The sequence below is a fragment of the Enoplosus armatus genome, chromosome 20 (genome assembly GCF_043641665.1).
Source record: "Enoplosus armatus isolate fEnoArm2 chromosome 20, fEnoArm2.hap1, whole genome shotgun sequence".
Lineage (NCBI taxonomy): Eukaryota > Metazoa > Chordata > Actinopteri > Centrarchiformes > Enoplosidae > Enoplosus > Enoplosus armatus.
In genome coordinates, this window is record NC_092199.1 from 8,920,084 (window position 1) to 8,930,275 (window position 10,192).

General features: G+C 39.7%; 1 protein-coding gene across 2 annotated transcripts; it reads left to right on the top strand.

Moving 5' to 3' along the window:
- Positions 1 to 2,441: 2,441 nt before the first annotated feature.
- LOC139303044 (dnaJ homolog subfamily C member 7-like) lies at positions 2,442 to 9,626 on the top strand. Of its 2 annotated transcripts, none has more exons than XM_070926739.1 (14): positions 2,442 to 2,512; positions 4,784 to 4,872; positions 5,229 to 5,353; positions 5,476 to 5,589; positions 5,695 to 5,769; positions 6,152 to 6,270; positions 6,452 to 6,605; positions 7,422 to 7,586; positions 7,744 to 7,835; positions 7,934 to 8,007; positions 8,117 to 8,263; positions 8,356 to 8,511; positions 8,727 to 8,801; positions 8,905 to 9,626. In XM_070926739.1, the coding sequence occupies exons 1-14, from the start codon at positions 2,442 to 2,444 to the stop codon at positions 8,940 to 8,942; spliced, it is 1,494 nt and encodes a 497-aa protein (XP_070782840.1). In that variant the 3' UTR covers positions 8,943 to 9,626. The 2 variants fall into 2 exon arrangements, with proteins under 2 accessions (XP_070782840.1, XP_070782842.1); XM_070926741.1 differs by having other exon boundaries at positions 8,727 to 8,795.
- Positions 9,627 to 10,192: the final 566 nt, after the last annotated feature.

Genomic DNA, 10,192 nt, shown 5'->3' on the forward strand with positions numbered 1-10,192 from the left:
CAATGAGCCAAGCTAGGCTGGAGGACCTGACCTAGCCAAAGCAGCATTGGCCGAAAAGTTTATCTTGGCCCGGTGAGGACAAAGAAAGGGACCCCGTGAAGGACACCAGGACACTATGCAGTGAGCACGAGGGCAGCATGTCAAGTTTGGCAGGTTCAAGTCATAAGAACAGTATGCATAATCCCCTGGTGTGGATTGAGATTTCAGCACTGACTGACCAGTGCCCCCCCTGCCCCCCACCCCCCTTAAAAATGGAAGGACCATCGCTCAGCTGTTTCCCCTCAACAAACTGTTGAGTGCATGTTCCCCAGGGTCTGGACCCCTCTGGAAGCCATAATGACAAGAATCTTTTAGTTTTATTTATAAGACAATAGACTAATACACTAAGGTGTTTAAATGTTACTAAGTGTTTTCTTTCAATTTGAGAGCTTTCTAGTTGTACTCTGGGAGAACAAGTACAATACTTCATTCCTGCTTTAACTTTCAGAACCAAATCTAAATCAAAAAAATCCAGAGTGTGTTAATCTATCGTGAAACTGGCTACTTTCATATAACCGACCTCCATCTATGAAAAGACAAAGGAGATCCATAACCTCGGCTTGCTGAGGATATTGCATCTCAACAAATGTACGTCTTTACAGCCAAACTCTGATATGGAGCCTTCTTCTATATAATATATAATTTTAGATAAATACATTCATTTTTTTCTCTGTCTGTGTCTTTCTCTCTTGCTCTCTGTGTAATGAGGTGACAATCAACCACCACCCTGATATGATGCCAAGAATACTCACTATATGTAGGCAGCCTACATGTAATGCATACAATGAGATGGTTTAATTTAAAGTTATCAATTTGAAACTTGTATTTCTTTGACATGAGCCATTACGACAAGCTCTTCAGGTGATGGTTAGATAAACAAGTTAGGATTTTGCAACAGCTTGATGCTGTTGAGCAACATGAAGAAACAGGCTGATGTGTGCGGTTCCCCAAAAAGTTAAATTATTTATTTAAATGTGTCTTTGACGTCTTTAATTAAACCTGTTATTTTTTAAAGAGTTGTATTAGAAAATGTTCTTTCACTTTAGAAATCCCCTCCCACCTGACTGTGCTGAATCATCCTAAGCAATATGTATTTTTGAAGTGTCACCTGGTAAAATTTATGACTATTGTAACTGTGCATCAATCGCAATAATGTAAATTATTATGTGCTAAAAATGATACTGTATTCTATATGAACTTATAAATAATACTGTTTTTTATACAGTTGTAGTAGTTTCTTTCTTCATATGGAAATATGAGTCTCTTTTACCGTTCATTATAGATTTATAGTGAATGTAGGCTTACTTCATGTATGAATATAGTTGTGGACACTTAAAGACACACACTCAGTAATAACTTGCATCATCCATATGATACTGTTCTTATTTCAGATAACTCAAAGGTGAGTGAATATCATTGGCAAAGAAAACAAATGTGACCCTTATTTTGGAACATAATGCACCTTTTCATCAAGTGCAGTATACAGTATAAAAAGTACTTTCAAGACTGAAATACTGATAAGCAGCGACATAAACACAAGCAAAGTGACACTTCACGTAAATTCTTTAGTCAGACTCAGAACTATATGGTGTTAGAGTGGTGGATAAATAAGACAAAGTCACTGCTGATGTGTCCCCTAGAGAAGAGTATACCGTGGAACTTTATGATACTCTGGTGCCCTCCAGTGGTATGTACAAACAAGAGCATTAGATTAAAGAGATACTGTTGGAAGATGTCGGTGCTATTTCCTTGTCAATCTAACAAGCAGAAAATTATGATTAAAATTAGTTATCATGCTTGTCATAATGGTATGGTATTAAAAAAATAGAAATCTCTTTTATAGTGATACACCAAAGCTACTTAAAATCATGTTTAGTTTCCTTGATAGAGCACTGATACTTTGCTTGCATGTTTACAAGGAGCAGTGTGCTATACTGCCTTCCAGATTTTAACATGGACGTTATTTATATGGAAATGTAGTGAATTTGTGAATCATTTTATCTGAAATCAAGGTAGCAGCAGCCTGACCACCATGAAGACACACAAGCAGGTGGACCTGCAGGCAGGCTCTCAGGTGAGCTCAGATGTCTGGATGTCAGTTCATGAGTTGACTGAGAAATGAACACAACTAGTTTATAGGATAGTTTAAAGGACAGAGCAACAGAATCTCAGGCGATGTTTATAACCGTAGGAGGTTTTTATTTTAAAAAGTTTTAAAAATAAATTTTAGTTAACTACATTAATAGAGTAAAATGTAAAATACCTTAGAGTTTGAAGAGAATTATATATATTCTATATAGCCTAGTTTCTCATGACCTTAAAAAAAGAAAGAAAGAAAGAAAAGAAAAAAGCCTTCAGTTCCCGGAAATGACGTTGGTTCGTGTTCGTCCTTTCCAGAAAAAATGGCAGCTGTTGACATCGACGTGCCGGTGGACACAGAATCCCAAATCCGCAATCCGGATGACCTGGAACGGTAAACATATAATTGTCCACTGTGTTTAATTGTGCTGAGTGTATACTGTGAAAATAACCGAGGATTTCCCGGCTGGACTCAACCGCCGTTAGCTGACAAGCCTCGGAAACAACAGCGCGACCAGCCCGGTGACAAGCTAACGTAAATGCTAGCTAGACTGCTAGGGGGGAAACGGCAGGAGTGTGTTTCACTGTTGCCAAATCTTAGATTTTATTGGTTTTCATAAATGGCAGCCGTAGGTGTTTTCATAGTTTCGATGGTTCTAATTAAACCACAAATTGTGAATTGTTCAAATGAACTCTTATTCGTTAGGAGAACCAAGCCAAATTAATTAGCGTGCCTTGACACATGCTCAGATACAGATATCCAAGAACTATTGTCTTTCGAGACTCGTTGGATAATGAACCTATTTTTACGGACACATTTTTTTATCTTTAGAAGGGAAATAAGGAATAAGTAACTACAGTCTCTTGCTGTACACTTGTTAAAGTTAACAGTTTCATCTTTCGAGAAATGCGGCAGCCACATAGCTTTAGCTTGGTGTTGAAACCATCAGATAAAGTTAGTGATTATCTAACTTAAGAAACGTCCCCAAACAACTAAAACCGTCTCAATTATGTAAGCGGAAGATGTCGTGATAAGACACCGAAGTTTTCAATTGCAAATTAACGATTATGGCGTCCGGTGGTTTTAGCTCACATTACCTTTCGGGATGAATCATCATCTCTGACAGTAAAGTTTCACTGCATTTTATTGGTGTCCTATCTTATATGTGACCTGTGTTACAATAAGTAGGCTTCCCAGTTGTTTTTTTAACTCTAAATGAGAAATAACAATAATTTCTATTAAACAGATTTAATTGTGTATATAATTACAGTGTCTACAAACAATACAAATAGATACAGTACAGAGTACAGTTGAGCAGGAATATTAATAAGGTTTCAAACTGCTGGTGTCAGTGTCATCATGACTTTAACTTGAGTTGCTATGTTCAATTGTTTAAATTCACTGCTGGACTGTCAGTGCTGTACACTTGCATGTTGAAGGCACATGTGTTTGCAGATGTAGACAGTAGAGATATGTTCTGCCGTGCAATTAAGGTAACTCAGAGATGTGAATCGCCACAACAGCATCCTATTCAGAATCAGAATCAGGACACATTTGTTTTGTCAAGATGGCCGTATTGTCTCAAACTTGGCAGCATACAGTTTTACAAATTAAGGGTGAATGTGCTTATTATCCGCCATGACAGCGGCATGTGACAAGCGTAACAAACCAGAGTCATGCAAAGAAATCAGTCAGACTAAAAGATGAATGCATTTTTCTAAAAGAATAAAAAAATTAAAATGTGCCGATTAATTGATGATGGAGCTGCAGATGTCGCAGCCCTTCATTTGATATTAAATACTGTTTGAGTTCTAAATTTTGCTTATACATTTTTTACAAAGTTAATCCTTATTTTAGCAGTTGTGTATCCTAACTTTACATATATGGGCCAACATGATCAGCTGTGGTTGGCTTATCACAGCTATAGTATGATATCATCATCGTTTGCATGGTTTGGTTTGGTTTTTGCACCAGTTATGGTCTTGGGTACCATGTTGGAGCCAGTCAACAGCACATTCACTCATGCACTCTATTTTCTTCTTATGCGCCCAACCTGGGATAGTGATGTTAAAGCCGCTTTTTTGTGGCTGATGGAAAACATGTTCCGTGATTTTACTGATTTGGGGTGTGGCCCGAATTATAACATGTTTTAAATGCTTCAACCCACAGAGAGCAGCGCAGCAGTAGCTTCTTCCTTACATGAATCAGTGTTGATTTGCCCTTTAACGCTTGGCACTTTTTACAGGACTGCAGCAGGTGAATTTCACTTCTATGTTTAGCTATCAGGACTATGTGTACCCTGCTTAGCTGTCCCAGTTCCAGGTGTAACACATCAGTTGAGTCCTTTCAGACTCTGCCTCATTTGCAAGAAATTCTCTGATGGATACAAATGGATACTTGCAAACCAGCCAGTCTGGTTTGGAGACAATGACTGGAGCAGTCTGAAATATAACGTTCATATTTGTTCCAGCTTTAGTTATTTCTGCAACTGAATGAGTTGATAAGGAACAAGAATCACTTTCTGCACATCTTGACTTGTGGAGGGCATTCATTGGTTGACTGGTTAAATAGTATCTTTGTTTTATATTGTATCTGTTAATTTCTGTTGTCTTCATAAAGTACCTGCTCCACCTTGACTTTGGTTTCTGTTTCTCCTCGCTGCAGTCAGGCCGAAGGCTTCAAAGAGCAAGGAAATGCATTCTACAGCCAGAAGGATTACTCTGAGGCTTTCAACTACTACACCAAGGCCATTGGTGAGATTACTGCTAACTACTCTTTATCGCTGGAGTTAAGTTTTTGCAATGGTTGTGTGGATGTACACAGCACCCATTGACCAATCTTAGTTAGTTCATACTCTCCTGTTGAGAAATGCTGCTGATCTCCTCTTGTCGCACCTCTCCCAGCAAAACAAATAACATGGAAATGTCCATAGGCAACTGAGTCGTTGCCCCCTCCTGACATATTTTTCTACACATGCTCCCTCCATGTACTTGTAACTGTATCAGGAACAATCTTTACTTCTGCCATTTGTATGGACTTATACAGGCCCAGGTATTGCTCCCCATATCAGTTTGCCCTTGTGACGTGTATTTCTTCCTTTTATCTCTAGATGCATGCCCTAAAAATGCCAGTTATTACGGCAACAGGGCAGCCACCCTCATGATGCTGTGTCGCTTTCGAGAGGCCCTAGAAGATTCCCAGCAGGCTGTGCGGCTGGATGACTGTTTCATGAAGGTGAGTTTGAACAGACTCTTGCATCTAGAACAACATCAACTTCATTCTCAGCTTTGCACGCAAGAATAGATGGTAATATGTAGACAGTCCTAAGAAGGATGTGTGCCCCTCCTGTCCCACAGGGTCACCTGCGTGAGGGCAAGTGCCACCTGTCTTTAGGAAACGCCATGGCGGCCAGTCGCTGCTTTCAGAAGGTTTTGGAGCTGGAGCCCAGCAACAGAGAGGCCCAGCAGGAGGTAGGGATCCCCTGAACTGTTCACATTTACTGTAATTAATGTATAAGGAGTTATGTATTACCACTGTAAAGAAAGTCCTGATAGATGCTTGTTGTTGTATTTTAGAATAAGACTGCAGCGACTGTACTGGAGTTCGAACGTATGGCGGAGTTTGGCTTCGAAAAGCGGGATTTCAGAAAGGTAATTTTCACCCATTCTCTTTTACGCCAATAGAACCGTCATGTCATGTGATCAGGTGTTAGTTTGGTAAGCTGGAAAGTTTTTTTTTTAGTTTCTATGGCTAATGGTCATAGTCATAACTGGAAAATATAAGCAACATCTGTGGCATCACAACACAGTTTCTGAATATACTTTGGTTTGTAATAAGCACCAGATTTACAAAAACAATTTGACAAACTTTCCAGTCCTCTACTTGAGTAGTAGAAGAAATCTTTGACTGTCAGTGGAATTGTTTGTTTAGTAGTTGACAGTTGAAACCATCTGTTTGATGTTTACACTTTGATGCATTTCCAGTCCAACACACTGTTCATTCTATACATTTTCAAATATCATCCTGATCCAGGTGGTGTTCTGTATGGACCGGGCCTTAGCTGTGGCTTCTGCCTGCCACCGCTTCAAAATCCTCAAGGCTGAGTGTCTGGCTCTGCTGGGACGCTATCCAGAAGCCCAGTCTGTAGCAAGGTAGGAACAACTGGTGTTGGGGTCATGGTGTGTGATTATTTAGTTACAGTTACACTCCTGTCATTATTGGATTGACATAACATTTTAAATATGAGTGCCGGGTCTGCTTTAGTAGCTTTCTGCTAAGATCAGTGGATTTTATGTACAGGTTCTTCACAGCAGATCTTTCTTCCTTTTACAGTGATATCCTGCGAATGGATTCAACGAACGCAGACGCGCTGTACGTTAGAGGCCTGTGTCTCTACTACGAGGACTGCATCGATAAAGCGGTGCAGTTCTTTGTCCAGGCTCTGCGCATGGCACCTGACCACGAGAAGGCTCGGCTAGCCTGCAGGGTAAGATTGTCATTTTTGTCTCATTCCTCCTCGTTTTAATTGGAAGAAGAAATAAACAGACGTGTGGTTGACCAAGGGTTGTAATTATCAGGAACTTTGATGCAGGGTTTTTATTTTAAACAGTGTTTTGAAATCTCTTATGTAAGACAAATGTGTATGAAAATGCAAAGTGACCCAAATTGCATGACTAATCCTGCCAGGGGTTGTAATGTTGGACATTTACGTCTGGGCACAGTGTTTTCCATATGTTAGCATGTCGCAGTTGCTCATCTCTTATGGCATGAGACAAATTACAAAGGCTACACTTACTGATGAACAACATGATTCAAGTTCAAACAGCTATGGTTAAAGGTACCCTGTGGAGTTGTTAGCCCATCATTTCATATTAATCCATGGATCAAAAATTGGTGGAGGTGAAGTGCAAGAAAGCTTAGCAATTTGCTCACAAAGACAGTGAAGAAGACTGCTAGCAAGTGAACATTGATGTAAACAATACTGGATTTAAAATATTAAGAAAATTGGTTTTGCAAATGTTTTTTGCGGAAGAAAATGCATTTGTGTGTTTGACCTCAAGTATACAAACAATGCAGGTTGGTAAGAAGCACTGAATGTAAACAGAACTTTTGTTTGTTTACAAGAAAAATTCACAGGGCACCTTTAAGACTGATAAAACAAATGCAAAGAGTTCACATACATGAGGAGGCATCTCAATAAATCCATGGTTCAAGACATGCTGAAATATTGAGAATATCTTCACTGCAAGTTTAAGTAAATGTTTTAAAAGAAACATTGGGACTTGTTATCTTCCTAAATCAGAATGCCAAAGCCTTAAAAGCCAAGAAAGAGGAGGGCAACCAGGCGTTTAAGAACAACAACTACGAAGCTGCCTACCAGCTGTATACTGAGGCCCTGACGATAGACCCCAACAACATCAAGACCAACGCTAAACTCTACTGCAACAGAGCCACAGCAGGAGCAAAGGTAAAAGGCAACAAACACCCTCGTGTTCTGCCACTCTGGAAATTCATGTTCATGTCTGATTATTTGCTTAAAAATAGCCGCCTTGCAGAGTGCTCAGGCTCTTCCAGGTCTTTGTCTACAATCACTTCACTGCAATTAACTTCTTCCTCATCAACAGCTGAAGAAACTTAATCAAGCCATTGAAGACTGCACCAGTGCAATCAAACTAGATGACACTTACATCAAGGCCTACTTAAGAAGAGCTCAGTGGTATGCTATACTGTCAATATGAGCACATCTTAATCCTCATTTGTGTGGTTTGTTGTTCAGCATTGTGCAGTTTGTGAGTGACTTTCTGTGACCCGTAGTTACATGAACACAGAGCAGTATGAGGAGGCTGTACGGGACTATGAAAAAGTTTACCAGACAGAGAAAACATCAGGTGAGCTGCTTTTTTTTTTTTTTGCATTTTTACCTGATTGACTAACTGGTCAGGTTTTCACACGCTCACATGACACATGTTTTGTTTTTTTTCTCTTTTCTCATTTTAGATCACAAGCATCTGCTGAAGACGGCACAGCTAGAGCTGAAGAAGAGCAAGAGGAAAGATTACTACAAGGTGCTGGGCATCGGCAAGAACGCCACAGAGGATGAGATCAAAAAGGCCTATCGCAAACGGGCCCTCATGCACCACCCAGGTAGCCATCCTTGTCTTTACACAGACGTGTAGGATACCAATTTTGATGGTGGTTATTTATCTTAAGGTCTCTGTTGTGTCATTGTCTTGCAGATCGCCACAGCGCAGCCACTCCAGAAGTGCAGAAGGAGGAGGAAAAGAAATTCAAGGAGGTGGGCGAGGCCTTCACTGTGCTCTCCGACCCAAAGAAGAAGATGCGCTATGACAGTGGACACGACCTGGATGATGACGGCTGCTTTGATGGTAGAGGTAAGTGCTTTTAGTTTTTTTCTTTTCTCTGGCTAGATTCACATTCATTCATTAGTGAAATGAAAGAGAACTCAAATATGCTTTAAAAGAATACACCAAAACATGGTCACATGCTATTCTTGAGTCAAACTAGTTAAGTTAACAAGTTATGTCTGTTTTTCCTCAAGGTGGCCATCACCAGCTAATCCATCTATATGTATTTGCTTTCTCTCTAGATTTTGATGCAAACAACATCTTCAGGGCTTTCTTTGGTGGCCATGGTGGAGGATACAGTTTTGATTCCAGTCCAGGTATGTTTTTATTTTTCAGTTTAGACATCCTTAAGTTCATTGGAGCATGGGTGGTCAGAGAAAGTGCTTCCTGTTAACTAACTTGTTTCTTTTCCTTTTCAAGATTCTGGACCTGGAAATTTCTTTTTCCAATTTGGCTAAAGCAAAGAGCATGCGGGAAAATGCAGCCCTGCAGCGGACAAAATGAAGCTGGACCCACAGTCTCCTCCTGATGCTCATTCTCCTGAGTGTCTTGCAAAATCTCCTCACTTTTCTTTTTCAAGAGGTTTTTGATTCTTGCATTCATTCCTAAATTGACTCCTTACATTGATGCTAACATACATTGGGAAATATAATTCAGAAGCTTAAGTGAAGACTTAACATTGTAAATAAAGAAGTGCTTAAGAAATCTTTTTTAAGAGGTTTGGATCAGCTGATCGGAGCATGCCCCTATTGCCAAACTCAAAATGATATTAAACAAAATCTAATCTTGTAAAACTGCCTCAACCTTTGTAAAGGTGATCAGCGGTAAGACATGCGTTGGAAATGTAAGCATCATGGTTAATTAGTTTTAGAAGACTTAACGTGGTATAAGATTTTAAGGTTCTCCTGAGACAGCTTGTCTCTATAGAGCAAGAGTCAACGTACTGTGGAAGTTCAATGTCAAAACTGACCTCAGGACAGCCTGTTAAGGACAACGCTGTGTGTGTCCAGGTTTTATTGGCTCACTTGCCAAGTATAGAATCGACATGCAGGGTTTTTGTTTCTTCTCCTTTTCTCCATGCTGCATTGTATATTTGACTCGAATGTAAAATGTTTTTTGTGTCCATAAATTTTTCTTCTTCAGTCTTCCCTCAGTCTATTTATATTTATTGTACTGTATATTTTAGACTGTATACAGCAGAATGCCAGTGTTCATTGTTTTCCTCCCTTTTTTTTTTTTTTTCATTTGTAAACGTTTTCCACGTCATCCTCTTCAAAGTAATTTTTTCATGAAACAGGCCAAACTCAGCACACACACCTACAGATTTCCTTCTGTTGAAAGATCCGGCCACACATCTGTCCTGCTGTCCCATTCAACTCAAGTGGTGCCTTACCAGAATGAGCAGATCAATTAACCTTCTTACAGTAAAAACTACATCAGACGCTGCAGAGCAAGCAACATCCTATTTGCAAAAGGCAACAATTACACTTGTATAGCATGTTTTTGTTTTTGTGCTCTTTCGCAGGAAAACCTTTTTTTCATATCTGGCCAGTAAACAAAACTTAAACTGAATTCTTCATCCTGTCACACACAGGACTGAAATGTCCTTTCATGTTCCCATGAATTACACCTAGCTGTCATCCTCCTATACTTGTCATGCACGTTCGGTCAGTACAGTCCTTCCCCTACTTGTTCCACCTGTTTTAAA